Source organism: Emydura macquarii, unplaced genomic scaffold (assembly GCF_026122565.2).
Source record: "Emydura macquarii macquarii isolate MOO-44397 ecotype Brisbane River unplaced genomic scaffold, CSIRO-AGI_Emac_v2 contig_1390, whole genome shotgun sequence".
NCBI lineage: Eukaryota > Metazoa > Chordata > Testudines > Chelidae > Emydura > Emydura macquarii.
In genome coordinates, this window is record NW_027131527.1 from 22,460,431 (window position 1) to 22,477,671 (window position 17,241).

General features: G+C 43.5%; 1 protein-coding gene across 10 annotated transcripts in view; it reads right to left on the minus strand.

Moving 5' to 3' along the window:
* Window positions 1-2,165: 2,165 nt before the first annotated feature.
* EXOC6 (exocyst complex component 6) overlaps window positions 2,166-17,241 on the minus strand; it is a 178,581-nt gene continuing 163,505 nt past the window's right edge. For 9 of the 10 annotated variants that reach the window (XM_067552863.1, XM_067552865.1, XM_067552862.1 and 6 more), the window contains 2 exons: window positions 4,833-4,945; window positions 2,166-3,501 (listed from right to left, as the gene is read on the minus strand). In XM_067552863.1, coding sequence (XP_067408964.1) covers window positions 3,369-3,501; window positions 4,833-4,945 — 246 coding nt within the window. In that variant the 3' untranslated portion in view covers window positions 2,166-3,368. The remainder of the gene's footprint in view (window positions 3,502-4,832; window positions 4,946-17,241) is intronic. The other variant, XM_067552864.1, reaches the window with a different exon arrangement.

A 17,241-nucleotide genomic window follows, 5' to 3' on the forward strand; every position in this document is an offset into this window, starting at 1 on the left:
TGCAGGTCCCCCGCCGGCGGAGCGCCTGCCGGCCCCGAGGCTCTGCCAGGGCCCCAGTGACCAACCCGCCCGGGGAGGAACCTGCAGCTCGACCCCGGGAGCGCTCCGAGGCGGGTTAGCGGGCGGGTGGGAACCAGCGGCGGATTTTGCTAGCTTGCCATTGAACGGCAGGTTGGGGCTGCGGGCTCTCCGCTGATGCTGCTGCAGCTTCCTACCCAGGGCTCAGCCAGTCACGGCGGTGCAGCTGCCCTCCCCTGCGGGGAGCAGCAGGAGCAGGGAGCCGGACGCCTGGCGCGGCAAACACAGGGCAGGCCGGGTCACTCCGGCGAGCCGCACCGACGCGCTCACTGGCGGAAAGCTGCTGCGGGCCGGCTCTGACACGCTTTACTCCCTTGCCGTACTCTGCGCGTAGGCAACCCTCTCCCGGGGTCACCGAGAGGGAGAAGTATGGGCTCGGGCCCCTAGCCGGCCAGGGCCGCAGCTCAGAGCCCGTTTCTCCGCCGCGCCCTTCTCGGGAGGTGTCTTAGCGCAAACCAAGGGGAGCGCTGCGCTGCAGGCCGTGGGGGCGACCCTCGGGGAGGCCTTGCTGGCTCCTGCTCCCCCGGGAAGTCAGTGGGGGCGGTGCGGTTAGCGCCAGGGGGAGGAAATGTCTCCGGATTCTGGTTATTCTGACCGAGCTGGGCGAGCCCCCCCCCCCCCCCCCCCCCCCCACTCTCCCAGGGCCGGAGATCCGAAGGAAAACTCCCCCCCCCCCCCCCAGGTCAGGACAACATCTTTACACAAGGTCTGCGCGGCACATGCACTTCCCAAGGCAGCGGCCTCTGGGAGCTAGATGAAGCCAAGCAGTTTGACACCTTTCCCCCAGGAGCCCTGAGCCCCATCTCCGTTTCCTAACACAGCTCCAGTTGCATCCTTCGGCGCCGCAGCGTACAGGAGACACCTGTGGTTTGTTTAGATGCCAAGGTTCAGTTGCGCTCCCTCCCTTGAAATCCAGAGGCCCCCCTGGAGAATTGTCTCCGCTTTCCTTTGCTCCAGGCCTGACTAAGCCTGTTTGCTGTAGGTCCAGCTACTCGGGCCATTTCCTTACACGCATGGCGCCTGTGCCCCAGGAGTAAAGAGGCTCTGGGTATGTTACTCTGTGGAGTAAGAGGAGCTCTGCGGGGAAATGACTTGTCAGCCTAGGTCCGCATGTACAAAGGGGCTGAAAGAGATCGTGTCCACTCAGAAGCGCCTGGGCCGGTGTCTAAGCGTGCCCGGGGGGGGACCCCATGTAAACCAGTTCTGGGGGCTGTCGCCCGGTGGAAAACAGCCTGTTTACAGGGCAATCCTGGTGGCCGGCCATTTCTCAATTCGCACTGAACCCCTTCGTGTTCAAAGCAATGTGCATGTCCCAGACGAACACTGCGGTCTCTGAGCTGGGTCAGCAACTCCCCCGGGCCCGTTTACCTCCTTGCTTTCAAAGGGCTGTGTCTCCCTTTGAACGGTCCCGAAATTCTCGGATCCGCCCCGCTCTTCGCACCCCGACTGCCACGGCTCCTCGCGGACCTTTTCCGCTTCAAATTCCCCCCATCGCCTTTAACGTGGAGTTTTACCCTTCAGGCTTCATCCGACTTAACCAGCTGCGGATCTGCTGCGGGCTAAACCACCCCGGGCCGAGTGGGGAGCGCAGGAAGAGCAGGGGAGCCTGCAAGCCGCGCAAACAAAGTCCTGGCCCTGGCCGCCCCTGGCTTTGGAGGACAGCAGAAGGGAAGGAAGACACAGCGCAGAGGCGGCACCGCCAAACCGAAGCGACAGCGCCCGGTCCAGCTTCCCAAAGCTAATCCCGGCGCGCTCCCCGCTTCTTTGGCAATCGCGGCTCCCTTCTTCCTCGAAAAATAGCCAAGAACGAAGCTTAAATCTAATGTGAGGAGGAGAACTGACCCACCAGGGAAAGAGCCGCCCCGCCTCTGTCCTTTCCTGACTCTGCTCAGCCTGATCTCGGCCACCGCCGCGCTCGACTCAGTCGCTGGGAATGGCATGGCCAGTTTCACACCCAGCGCCGTGCCCGGAGCGAACAGAAACTCTCGCCGCCGCTTTGCTATCGCTGTCATGGGGCAGACACGCCGGCGGCTGCGCGGCCTGGGGCACACGAAGATACACGGCTGTGGACAACGACACCGTATGGACAGGTTGTTGAACATGTTTAATATTGCCAGCAGGCAGGCACACAGGAGCCTTTCCAGTCTCAGCTTACAAAGGGCAACCACCGTCAATCATGGAAAGATATAAAACAGGGGGAAGGAACTCTGCTGCACAGTCCGACACCACATTTAAGTCTCAGATGCCTTTTAATACATAAAATCGAAAAATAAGGGTACGATTTATATTACTGTATTCGGACCGTCAATAACTTAAAAATACACCCAACTGTACATTCTTTTTACATGTTCCACAGGTCGTTTGGTTTGCATTTATTATGATACATTCTCGTTGTGTTTAAAATAGCCAGGATGCTTCAGTGCAGAGAGATTGGTTGTAGGAGGAAATTCTACGTATGGGGATGGCTCTGTTTGTATAAACATACATATTGACACACAGGGGTTTGGTATGAGACAAGAGATCGTATTTCTTTATCCCTTACTTTAACGTGGTGGTGGTGGTGGTGGGGGGGAGGGGGACGGGACCGGGAATCATCTACAAAAGTACAGTTATAAACGTTACCCCTGAGGAACAGAAACCAAAGCACGTTGCAGAGAATTCAAATGGTTATTTACATTCATGAACTCAAGATTAAACCACTTTAGAAGCACAAAGCGATAAGCCCTAACACTGAATATATAGCAAGTCTGGTTTTCAGGTAGTTTTAAAGGGTACAAACAAAACCAGAAGACTTTTTCGTACCTCCAGACTACAAAATTGGGTATACAAAATTATGTCCCAATCACTTTAAGGCTAATATACAATTAATGAAAAGAAAATGACAGGCAACATCTGAAATGCAAGTATTTCAACGTTTAAAAATATTAAACCAGGATTTATTCAGAAAACGGCAAAACTTTTTTTCTAACTGAAGCAAAAATCTGTATGTAATGACTACCGACTTCTAAATAATGTATTTACAGTTCAGCTGTTTCATGTACAGTATGCTCGACCTGCTTTTTATTTTACAATCTCCTTTTTCACCGTTTGTTTACAATATATAAAATAGTATTCAATTCGTTAAAAATACATACAAAGTATTATTTACTGCTGTCTCTTCATATAAGCCACCAACCCCTCTTGCATTTTCCCTTCATTGACTCCAAACAAGAGTGCTAATCACCACCGCTGCTTGCTAAGTCGGAAATGCACCTCGGCACGAGGAGATAGAATCGCCCTAACAGGTCTGTCTATGTGTGCTGGGACATACCGTTCACTAAACTTCGAAGTTGCTTTACTACGGTCTCTATTAGCTTCTGCTTGTCCCGATCGTTCTTCCTGAACTGAGTAAAAATGTTGTTCTTTTTGCTATTGTCTTTCATTCTGGAAAATAAAGTAGATGACACAGGCATGTTAGAAACGTAGTAAGAGAGAGAAAATCGGGCTGGCTAACAAATGTAGTGCTACTTTTTCTTTTAGATGTGCTCACTTTGCGTTAACAAGAGCTAAACGGTTTAAAAAAAAATCTCTTCTGCAGTCCCTCTTACTCTCCTAGCTGTGTTTTTAAATTAAATCCCAGGCACACAGACCCCGTCTTAACAAATACTACTTTTAAAAAACCGTCTAAAATCATTAAGCTAAACTTAAAGGAAACATAACACTAAAAAATTACATTTGGAAATGTAAAACAAAATTGAAGGTTGTTTAGATCCTTCTCCATCTGCTTCCATTTTTGAGTTCATTCTCAATGCATTCATTGATAATTTATCCCAAGTCCTTATTACTCAACTCGAAAATGAAATACAGTGGTGATTTACAAACGAAACACAGAAAACTACTGTCGAAATAAAAACAACAATATATGTATAACATGATAGGAAAATACATACCCTCTATGAACTCTGTAAAATATACATTCATTGTGGGGAAAGGAAACAAAATTAGACAACACGTTTAAATCATAATATATTTATGATTCGGTTATACACAGGAGATTGACAAGTTGTTTCTAGCCAAAAATGTTGCTATGCTCCCTTTTCAGTAGGTTTCTCAAATCTAATTACCCACTGTAGTTTCAACTCTGAGAATGCACCACATAGATTTAACACGGACAGTTTGAAATACTTTATTTTATAAAGTGGCACGTCGGTAAGTGGAAGCCATGATGTTGTTATATTGAGCTACAAGGGACCGGGAAGCTTGGAAGGAGGCTGTGAGCTTTGAACACATTTTGGGACATAACTATTGTTCAGTGGCGTTTTTGGTTTAATTTCCTAACGGAGATACCCTATTTTTCCCTTGGGCACAGCAAACCTGGGAAGAGCACGTTAAAATCTCACAAAGTGTAATGTATTACTGATTTATAAATTACAGTAACATTTGGCACTTACATCGCTGTTTAAAACTGGGACAAATAAACAAACTGACATTTCTAGATCCAGTTTTACAAACTGGGCCTGCCAATGTAACAGAGGCTAGCCCGTTGCTGTTCGGGTTAATGTGATCTATAACTTTATGATCCAGACGGAAGAAGAAAGGGCAGAAGCATTTCAATTCTACTTGTCATTAAAACCGAGTTAGAAAGAGCAGTTGGGAGAAGTTCAGCAACAGAGATGCCGGTTGCTGGAATCAGTCCTCATCCCGCTGTTTCTCTTATTAACACGAACAGTAATATTTCAAGAGAACTCACACAAAATGCTTTGCTTCATACTCACTTCTCCAGCAGGGTGAGGGCTGTGCTTGGATTTACTCGCAAGTACTTAGAAGTTGGTTGACCATAATCAGCCAGGTAGGTTGACCAGTCCCACACCATGAAAAGATCCAGAAGCTACATGAGGAAGACAGAAAGATATAGATCCGCTGTTAATTTGCAGACCTATGTTTCTCTCTCTCCTCCCTTGGTGTAGAGGGGAGAATGACGCGTTTTTAACACTCTCAGAAAAGGAGTGACCGAGATGGATTTGAAAAGAGTACTTCATCCCCAACATCAAACAATATGATCACGCCAGTGGCGTTTGTAATTCACTTCCTCAAAGCAGTTCTCACGACATCATTTGGATTTTAGACGGAATCGTTCTGCACAAGTCAACTACAATTCTTTATCAGAAATAAATCATTAAAAGCGCAGGATTAGCCAGCAAACAATTCAATTGTTTAATCCCTTCACTCCTCTTCCTAATGCATTTTTCATTTCATTCCCATGCTTGGGTCCACTTTATATTTTCATGGGCGGCTGGACATAAACCAACCTAGCAAGATGTTAATGTTTTAAGCTTCCCATTTTGCTAACCGATAAGAACATTTTACCTCGAAAGAAAGTTTGAAACGCTATTCCGCCCTCCCCCCCCCCCCCCCCCAGTAATGTAAACCAGAGGTTCGGATAATCTAAATTGAGTGCATTAAACAACCCCCGCTGGATTCTCCATGGTGACTGATCCTCCTCGGGATTGGAGAAGGGCGGTTTCAAGATTCTGCTTGCTCGCCCGGGGAGCTCTTTCAGTCCAAACCAAAATAAAACAAATTGAAAAAAAACAGGGCCTGTGTTTCCCCGCATTTTACCATCGAGCATTTGCTTTCTAATCTCCCGGCAGAGCTGTTGTCAAATATAAAAGTAATCTTTTAAAAGCTAATGTGATATCTAACCTGAAGAGCAACCCCCTTATCCAACTTTAAAGCCATAATCCCCTCTAAGCCAGTTAAAACCTACTTCCTATCCGCGCTGTAATTGTTTCAAACAGCTAAATACCTCCCTGCCTTCAGTTTGGCTTCCTAGTCCTTCACCGTCTCCTTTTACTTCACCTTGGGAGCCAGGAGTTGCTGTGCTTTGGTTTTTGCTTGCTTTAAACAAAGGAGAGGGCAAAAGAGCGTTTCCAGCACTTAGTAGCAGGAGTCGATGTGTGTGTCTGGCTCTGCGCTGCATGGCGTATGGGGAGAGGGAAAACCCTGCCGTGGTGCCCGCTACTCTGCCACTCACTCCCTTCAACCCCCGGCTGGGGCACTGACGGCAAACCTGCCCCCTAACCTGGCTAGCAATTGACAGCCAGCACTTGCTGCCCCGCTTGACTCAGATGAAAACGGAGCACACGCTCCTCGTCCATGCCCGGCAAACTTTCCCTCCTAGTCACCTGACCAGTCCAACCGGGAAACAAAAGACAAACACCGTCGGGGCAGGCGATTTTACAAGGCCTGGCTTAGGCAAACCTGCCATTGACGTCAGTGGGAGATCGGCCTGAGCAGGGACTGCAGGTTCAGTAGCCAGCGAGCCGGCTTACGCAGTTACTGCAGCCAAACGACACATGCCCCCAGAGGCGAGGCAGGCTGCTCCGGAGAGAAACGCCTGCTGACAAGTGAAGCGGTGCGCGCAGAGGCCGCTGGACAGGCAGGCTTCAGATCTGCCCAGTGACGCATTCCCCACTTTTCAGCCGGCTCCGTGTTCTGCTTCCACACCGAGCTCACGTAGGCTGCGGGAAAGACCAGCCTCATGACGTGAATCTGCTTCCACGGATGGCCCCGATCCTGCGTTTCTTTGTCTCCGTGAGAGTTCTGGGTGCCTCCAAGGGACAGAGGCGAGCCCCGAGGGTTTGGGTGCGTGTGTGTGTGTGTGTAATGGCAATTGTGGGTCTGCAATTCGTTCTCTGAGTACCAGAAAGGCGGTGTCCCAGAACGGATTTGCTGCCGCAAGCTCGCCCCCCGTCCTCTTACACTGAAGGAGAGTCAGGCAAGCCCTGAAGGTTTGATTTCCTGTATCGAATATGTTATTGTTTTAAATGAAATGCGAAAATGCCACTACATCGACAACGCAAACATACGGTCTGAGGGAAACGGACGGCTCCTTTGCCAGTCACTGACACGTGAAAAATCTTCCCTGCGTCCATTAGTGAGTAGAATTTAATCCCTTCACATTAAAGGGAAAAGCAAAATTCAAGCCATAATTACAAAACCCATAATAAAGAAACACGAGTCTGTGCCTTCCCCCCCCCCCCCACTTACCATACACCATAGGTTGCCATAGACCATCCCGCAGCTTTAAGACAAAGTTCGTTTGTGGCAACACCCCCCAGACCTGCGTGACAGTTATTAAGCAGTGGTCTCAGCACTGCCTTGACTAAAGCTCCCCGGCAGTGGAAATGCACCGGAAATAAAACACTTTCTGATATGGTCTGAAAAGAGGCTCATCATCTGCAGCTCGCCCGCTATTTTACAATACTGTATTTTCTCAGTGTTTGCTATTAGCCTAGTCCGGTGCTCACTAGCTCCAGGACAGGGTCAACGAATGTGAATCCAATTTCCACCTTCCCAGCCACATCTACAGCATCTCCCCGTTACTTAGCCTGCACGTTTTAAGCCGTTCTGCTATCCAGTCTTCCCTTGAGAATAATTTTGAGAAAAATTCCCGGTTTCAAGCAGGGGTTAGCTACACTGATGCAGATCGTGGCTCATAGCCAGGCTTTGAACCACTTCACCACACCATGGCTCAAATCCCCACTGTAGACCAGGCGTCAAATGTAACTCCCTGAAAGTACATTTGATTTAATAATAAATACATACATAAATAAAGACATACATAAATAAATAGAAGTTTAAAATCTTTTCCAGCTGACTGCCGTGGAACAAACTCCCAATTGTCTTTTCCCATTCCACCTTTCTTTTACTGTCCGCTTTCCATTTACAGCAAACGAAGTACCCAATCACTGGTCTGGGTGTGTGACAGTATTAAACCAGAGCCCTCAAATAGAAAAATAATTCACTATAATCAATTTCTCATACTATTTCCAGAAATAAATATCTACCAATCAACGTCAGATGACTGAAGTAAAGTAATGGGATAACTAAATTCTGTCAAAGCAGAGTGTATTTTTGACTTGATGTTGGGTTTTGAAAATCAAATAATGGAAGTGCAAGGGAAGACTCTATAGGAGAGCCAAGAAAATGCTGAATATTACAATTTCTCAGTTGCAATATCTTATTTTAGCAAACTCCAGACTAAACTTTTCTCTATAACACTCTAAAGGACACCATTGGGAACCAAAGTATAGGGCTCCTATTCCTGTAATTCCTGCCATCTATCAATGCCCTCCAACAAAGGGCTTCCCCGTCTATTTTGAGTGTAACATTACCCAAATAAAGGACTGCTGTGAGAATTCTGGCAGCTATTTACTCAGAAATTCACGGCAGATCATTCAATCATATTTAAATTACTGGGTTTCCTTAAAATAACTAGGCTGGACAAGACTAAATCATGATTATTTTCAGATTTTTCTGAAAAGTAGCCAGATGGGGTGCAGCAAAGCTGGTTTAAGGAGGCTGTGTAACTGTGGCAAGCCACTAGCAATATTACCTATCTGTAGTACAAGATTGCCCAAAGTCCCTAGTCAAGATCAGGAGTCACTAGAGTGGGTGCTGTGCAAACACAGTAAAAGGCAGGCCCTGCCCTGAAGAGTAACATGATACAAATTTAAATCTGGGAACCCAAGTCCTCCTTTAAAGTCTTGATATACTAATGAATTAATAACTAACACATAAATAACCATGATGTGTTAAATACAAAAGGTGAAACAAGGGCTTTTAAAATGCTATTTTTAAAAAACTCAGTTAAATTTTATTATATTCAGTTAAATAACATAAGGAATACATTTTATGTCAATTAGTAATGTCTACTCAATTATGCTTGAATTAATACTATAATATTAACATTTGCTATATTTCTCCATAGATAGATTTAAACTGGATTTGTGGTACACATGTTGATCTATTGTCTCAAATGGGAGCATTACAAACCACACTGATATCCATGAGTGTTAGATTTTATGTTTAAATATCTCATTTAAGTGAAAGGTGTGTAAAAATTGAGGAAGTTATTTCATTTTCTATTCGTTACGTATCTGGATACAGCTAAAAAACAAGTTAGTCCTGCTCAGGGTCAAATGCCAATTTGAGCAAATGCTCACTCAGTTTATCTCATAAGCCAATTATTTAAGTTGGCACCATAACATTACTCTTTAGTCAAGCAATGCTTTCTTCTGAGGATCCTCCATGATGAGCACAGAAGATGCAGGTCTAACTCTGCACTCTTTAAAAGGCAGTGGAATATCTGTGCATGTAAGCTGAGTTGGACACCTCAGCTCCCTGTGCAATGTCTGGGAAGAGATAGGTGCCTGTGAATAAGATCCACAAAAATCAGCACACTAGGTGGGGCGCTACCTAAGCTAGCCAAAGGATGATGTTGAGGAGAGGAGGAGTGTGTGCTAAGCCCCACCACCCTCCCCATCTTCTCCTGAAGATAGGCGCCTAAATTCAGGTTACAGAGAGGTGCCTACCTCTGCTCAGTGATCCACAAACCGGAACCTGCTGCCTAGAGTAAGGTGGTTTAGGCACCTATGGATTTTCTTATGGGACCAAAGTGGGCACTACACACAAAATGGTCATGGAGGTGCCTCCCCACCCTCCTCCAATTTTGAGTGGGACCTGATCCAGTAGGCATGCTTAGCGGTTACCTACAAAACCAGGCCCCACACCTGAATTATGTGGCTGAACACCTGTCTTTCCCTGGTTTATGAATCACTTCAGGGCGTAAGCAGAAGGCTGTCCAGACACCTAGGGGGGACAGCAGTGCACACACCTAAAGGCAGAAATTTATGTGCCTAGGGGATCTGTAGTCTGAAAAATTAGTGCTGAGTGAGATTAAGTGCCTACAGGGTTCAGCAAGAGTTTTATGGATTGCAGCACAGCCAAAACTGGGGTTTAGGCATCTAAACCTCATCTTAAAGTGCCTAATTCTGGGGTTTAGGTACGTAAGTACCTTCGTGGATCCCACCCTAACTGCCCTGGATCATCAGATAGCGTGAGTTTCTGAAGTAGCTAAATCCTAGTACTTTAGTGGTTTTGTAGATTAGAACTAGGACTTTGGCTGCTATTCTGAGGCAGACTGGTAATCAGTACAGCTTGTGAAGCACAGTTTATGTTCAGACCAGCCTTTGATGCACACTAGGCTTGCTGCTGCATGTTTATTTTTACTTATTTTTATTACAGTAGTGCCCAGAGGCCCTAATCTGTATTGGAGCCCCACTGTGCAGAATGCCGTAAAAGCATACAGTAAAAGGCAGCCCCTACTCCTAGGAGTTTACAATCCAAAGAGGGACAGGATGACACAAATTAATGGAGAACCAAGGTGGGGAGGGGAAGGACAGGGATGACAGCAATAGGAACACATATTAACCAACAATACAATCTGGAGGCTTTGCTTTCTTAATAAGATAAGCAAAGAAGATATATTAATAAAACACTACTATCTTACCTGCTAGCTTTACTAGGCAGTTTACCATGGACATCGCAATAGAGGCAGTTCTCAAGAAGAGACCAACTTCAGCCTTCTCTGAGTGACTGTGTGGGGTGGAGGAGGAACTGTACTAGCACCTGATGCTGATACGCCAGTTTCTGTCTATCTTAGGTCCTTATATGCCACCCATATAAATACCATAGTATCTAAGCACCTCACAATCTGTAATGTATTTATCCTCATAACACTTCTCTGCGGTAGGGAAATAGTATTATCTGCATTTTTAAAATGAGAAACTGAGGCATGGAGGGACTAAGTAACTTGCCCAAGGTCACAGAGGAACTCAGTGGTGGAGCAGAGATTTGAAACCAGGCCTCCCAAATCCTACACTAGCACCCTAACCACTGGACCATCCCAATTGTTTCGTCTCTGTACCTTGAAACAGGTTTGAAGTGCACAGGATGTGCCTAAGGCATTGAAGAAGGTAGGACATTGCTCCACATGGAAAGTAAGAACTTAGGTGGCAAAAATGTTGTATATACAGCCTGTTTTTAGGACTATGAGCATGTATTCATGCTTAATTGGGCCCTAATCATCCAGCAGGGCCCTTCACCATCATTAAGACATGAGTGCCTGGAAGCAATCAGCAGCTAGAACAAGAGAAGTTGGCTCTAGCTCTTCACAGGAAAGACTGAGATGATGGTAGTGGGAAAGGGAAAACACTTTGAACTTTAACACTCTAACCTCATCAGTGACCAAAGGTTTAGACTAGGATTGTTAAAGTGATGCAAAGCCTGAGGGTCATTCTGAACTCATCATGAATCAGCTTCTACAGATTACAAGTGATAAGCAATGCTACCTTCCATCTTTGACTGGCCAGGAGAGTGAGCCATTTTCTCTCAAACATGGACCTAGCCGTAAGTTATATTATCGTAGCTTGCTCTGTCTGGGGCTAATAGTCAAGTGGCTACACAGCAGCCAGACTCATGCCAATAAGATTATTGAGCTAAAGCTGCTGTCATTACACTGTGGCAGAGAACCATGAAGGATCTGCAATCAAATGACACTTGCCATCCAATCATAATTCCCCTCCTGCTTCTGTGCACAGGTTCATGCACTACAGTGTGACAATGATGCACTGCTGCTGGAGTAAATGGGACACAACTATAGAGGTCACTGAAGGCTGTACTGTTGTTGTGTACAATTCTATACTTGAATATTTTGTCCCACTCACAGCTGCATGTATTGCTGTGACATACTGCTATATGTAATTGGCTTTGACAGCACATACTGTACAGTGTGGGTGGGCAAGAGCTGCCTGGTGTGCAATTTTTCAGATCCATGTCCTGGCCATTCACGTCACCTGCATCTGATTTGGCATTTGGAAAATGTACTGTCAATGCAGGCAGTTTCGGAGGGGGGAGTGGGGAGGGCTGGCAAGCAGCCAGCACACTAGCAAGGACAGATAGCTGATTCCAGGAGCATCAGATGCAAGAGAAGTATCTTCACATCAACTCTTACCCAGCTCCTTCTGGGCTCAGCTCTGAAGCCTCCTTCAATCGTATAGACAGGTGTATCTGGGTAGTCTGCAGAGGGTCCAGACATAGATTCTCATTCAACTTTTACTTCCTTGTGCAGGTTTTCCACTGCGCATGACAATCATGAATTCTCTTGCAAAAAAGCACGGAATTTGGTTCTTCTTCTTTTACACTTTAACTTCTTTAACCATTTAGATGTCTTTGCCTCTTATAACATGACAGTTATAAAGGTAGGCACATCTTTGTATGACTTACGTGTTTTTTACACGGGGGATGGTCTGGAGCATAATCTATATTCTCGTAGATGAAAACAATAATAGCAATTTTGAGTACTGCATTCTTCATGGTATTTTAACTCACTCTTTGAAACATGAAGCTGATGTTATCCACTAGGCTATGCAGTCTTTCATAAAAGAGCATGGGAATTTACAAGTGATGAATTAACTACAGGAAGGTCCCTCTTTTATTTACAGAATGGAAACATATTGAGAATCTCATCTACAATTTTTTTAAAAAACAGAAGAACTACAGGGTTCAAAAGCTCTTTTCCACAATTCATAACACCTAGATATAGGCAAGATGTCACGAAAATCTGACATTTGCTTGCTTCTTCAATAAAAAAGCAAGAAGAAGAAAAACTAAGACTTTTCCTACATTAGCTATTTTTGTCCACAATAGGACACCTATTAAAATTATCTTTTAATATGACAGAGATTAGGTGCATGCAAAACCACAATAAGAATAAAGATTCAATGTGTGGTGAAGTTATGCAATAACCAAGATTCCTCACCAAGGTAAAGATGTAATGGTAATACTCCTTTTTGGATTTGGCTTAAGACATTAACATGACTCATAATACAGCAGATGTGATATGTTAAACATGCTAAACTGCACTGAAATAAAGGAGGTTTGTAATCCTTGGGGATTTAAATCCTGCAATTAATATTAACATGGAATAGGACAAAATGTATTGAAGGCAAGTCTAATCACAAAAAGGCTAATTCTGCCAAAAATGGAAATCAACTAAAAATATAAATTGTTGTCTGCCATATAGATTTAAGTGATTCCACCCAGTGCTTTCTAAATTATGGGACTCTGGTCTATGGACAATTTGCTGGTCACCTGGTGCTGGCTCTCCTTGCTTCCAGCTGCCACAACACATTTAAGACAACTAAAATTACATTCACTATTTTCCTAATGCTACTTCTTCCACTAAAGTAGCTGCTCTAGTTGCTACAGGAACATTATGTGATTAGGACTGGAAGCGTGGTGGTCTAGTCAATGGTGAATGTGACCACTCTTTCTGTAATAAGAGAAATAAATGCATGTAATGGGAGATGTCAGTAGGAAATGAAGTGAAGTGTTTATGAAGTACCAGCTAAATACAGCTAACAAGTACTTAAAATATATACAGTTCTATAAAGTCAGATTTTTGGTGCTGAATATTCTCACACACACACACACACGCCCTTGAGAAGTAACACCTGATTTGCTTTTGAAAGAATAATGGGAAATTTGTTCACTTCAGCTGTAAATTTATCTTCTCAAAGACAACATATAAAGCAATCCTTCAAACTGGATGGGTCCCCTTCACTCCCAATATCACACACACTTAAGGATCCACCTGCCTACATCTTATCAAAACAGATTTAGCACAAGGCTGACAAATACTGTATACATACAAAATTACAACTGTATTCATTCTGTGACATGAGAAAGATTTTGCTGTAAACACTTTATCCCAAGCTTTTCTCCTGTTAACTTCATGCAAAACAAAAGTGGGCCAAGACAGCAAGGAATGCTATATCTGAGAAGAGAAATTTACAGGTAAGCAGAACAAATATCCCTCTTACCAAGCTAGAGCATATCTGTCAGCCCTTCAGACTGTGACATAACTACCAAGGAGTACGGAAAGGGGAGAACACAGAAACAACTCCACATTATAAGTGCATAAGAAAGGAGGAAAAGTTCCATGCCCTCTAGTATACCAGATAGAGAAGCTAATGAAAAAATACTATGAAATGTCAGTAACTACTTTTGCCACCTCTTGGAAGATTTGCCTTTGGAAAAGGTGGGTGTGAGGAGGAGTCCTGGTCCAACTTTTAGTAAACATCAGGACTGATGTTCAGATAGCTACATATTTTCTCTGCTGGGGCACATGCTCTTCCTGCATACAAGATAGTTGTTGTCTGTGCTATGTTACCTCTGGAGGTACCATGTTCTCAGCTTTATATACTTCTACTAGCAGTCTTTTGCTACTTTTCTGTCCCTGCATCTTGAACGATACCTATGAAAAGATGCTGTGATTTTCTGAGAGTCTTGGTTCTGTCTATGCATTTTCTAAATGCTCTTCACACATCCAATACATGCCCTACACTTTTTCAGATATGCTGGATTTGGACAAAAGGAAAACTATGCCATCTCTTGCATCATGTGAACTGATACAGGTTTTTTTTTTAACTGAAAGGGTTCTAATATCTTAAGTACCACTGTATACCTATGGAAGATACTGAACTATTCCTCAATTAAAAGAGCTCCCAATTCAGTCACTTGATGACTATCAAGAAAGCGGATTTGATCAACATGAAATGTAGTAAGACTGATCCCATAGGTAAAAAAAAAAAGTTCTATAAGGACTTTAGGGATAAGATTCAGATGCCAAGTAAGGTAGCTGTAAATATGTCATGGTTTCAAAGCTCACTTCCAATAACTGGTTATATATGAGTGCTTTGGAATTGATTTATTGTAATTGATGCACAGTAATGCATTAACTGCTGATAATCTGTGCCTTAAGCAGCTTATTCTGAGTCCTTCAGATAGGCCATCTTAGAAGTACATAAAATGTATAGGAAGGAGTTTGTGTATGTGGATTTCTTGGAAGTGCATCACTCTATAAACCTAAGTCCCCTCTCAAATACACCACAGTCATGGACTTTTTCTTCAAGGTAATGAAGGTGTTTATCACCTGCTCTGGATATATTTTAGGATCTTCCTTTCTACCTCTAGGCTCTTAAACTCTGTTTGGAGGGGTCTGCATATATGACTGGAACCTGACTTAGAAGATTTATTTGCAGCGATTGTCTTAGTGAGACCAAAAGTGAACTCACCTTTGAACTATCTTTGAGAACCAGATTCTTCCTACATTCAAATATTCATTTTTATTAATATATCGTAAATAGGATTTACGGAGCTACATAATATTTATTCTGCAATCAGCAAAATGTTATGGGCTTCACTGTGGCTGGCTCTATATTGGTGCATATGAGCTTCCTTCCCCTTTTGCTTTTGGGCAAGAGCTGGGCACAATCCTGCTTGTGAGGTCCCCTACAGCAGCTAGGATTAGTGCAAAAGCAGAGCTAGCCAGCATAGAAGGGAATGTGTGCTGCTGCACCAATCAGAGAACAAAACCAGAGAATTTCTCTTGAAGTAATTCTGGATTAATTTTAAATGATCTAAATAGCTGTGTACAGATGGAATGGAGCCTTTATCTCTGTTTTGGTACCAACAGAACCAACAAATAGCTTTGGCTTGCCCAACTAGGTATTAGCTCTTTGAGATTTTGTGAGAAAGATCATTCATTATCTTTGCTACTGTAGAAGCCTGTTTTGATTTCTATGAACATAAATCCACATACTGAGTTATTTTTTACTGCATTGCTAATAGTTATACCACTTCTAGCCACTTTCTTTGAACACAAGAAGGATCTCTCTTATGCTAAACAGTTTATTAACCCCTAATCACCCAGTTACTTCTAGACTTGATTGCATGTGTAATTACCTTTTGTCAGGTACAATTTGCCTGATAAACATGTCAGAACACTTGCTGCTTAGTCTGTTTCAACAGATAAATGCTGTCTTTCCACAGCCTTGGGGCGTAATTAACAGAGAAAAAAGGCAGTTATAAAAACACACAGAAGCTGATTCACTAAGGCAGGAGATCTCAGCATGCAGCCCGCCAAGGCCTATTTCATGGCCTGCCATGCTTGCCTGAGCGCTTATTGAGTTCCAACCTGCTGTGACAGGGCACCAGTGGTAACACTGAAGAACTGTGATTTAATGTAGGTTTCCACATGAACTTCAGAATGGGGTGGGACGATGCCTTCTTGAAAAAAATGAGAGTGAAACACCAGATAATGATACTGGTAGAACTTCCATGAAGGTCAGTGTTGTATGTATATGTTTAACTACCGTGTTTGGTATGGTGTTAAAGAAAAAAAAACTAAAAAGGAGACAGCGGGATTCAATTAATTAAAAAAAGGCATGAGACTTATATTCTTGGGATTTTAACGGTGACTCATCAGGGCTCAGTAGACTCTAATTTCTGCCCAACAGTGTTTATGAGTTGTGTACCATGCACTATGGGGAGTGCAAAAAGAAATCCCTACCTGACCTCTGGATAACCCAAACAGGAGATTAGCCCATTTCCAAGCAAAGTAGGTTGTCACACTGTTAGGCCAATTGCTTCTATTGACACTTTGCATAAACATCTTACACAGGGTGATCAGAAAGGACTGTTATGCCATTAACGTTCCTTTTTATTTTTTTATACCTAAGCCCCTACAGAATAAAAGCCTTTCTGAGTTAGGGATAACAAAAGGGTCAAAAGGCCACAAACATTCTCCTAAGTAGGTACAAATCTGGAAAGTTTAAATTAATTGAAAAGTGCAAATTAGAACTTTTTCAGTACCTTGAGAAAAAATCTTTTCTTACCCAGTTTACTCTAATTTGACATTAATACTTGTCTATATACTTTAAACTACGGCAGCACATTTATATTTACTTTTACTTGTAAATACTGAAAACTTTCACATCTTTATCTTAATAAACAGCAAGCTGTTTAATCTTCTTAGCCAATCAGTAATCTAAACAGATATTTAATTATTACCATTAAAATCCTCCCAGAAAATAGTGTTAAAAATGTACAGAAGAAAATATTTCCTGCAATGCTATCATTTAACCTCCCCCTCCTCCTCACAATGTACTCACTATTTACACAGCATACAGTTTGTGCTACATAATAAAATACTTTACATTTTCCTTACTTTTGTTTTTGCTTTGATCAGAGATGGAAACAATCTCCTTTTAATAGTATAAAAGCCACCTGCTGGGCATTGCAGACTACAGCTAATTGGTAAATTTCTTTGAAATTTAGATATAATGGTTTGTGACCTTTTTAATTAAAAAACCCCAGAACCTAAAAAGGCTGGGTGAACTTTTCCAGAAAAATAACGCTGTTGAGCATATGCAGTTATGAGCTATACTAAGACACTTTTGATTAGAGAATACAGATTAAATATATATGTGCATTTTA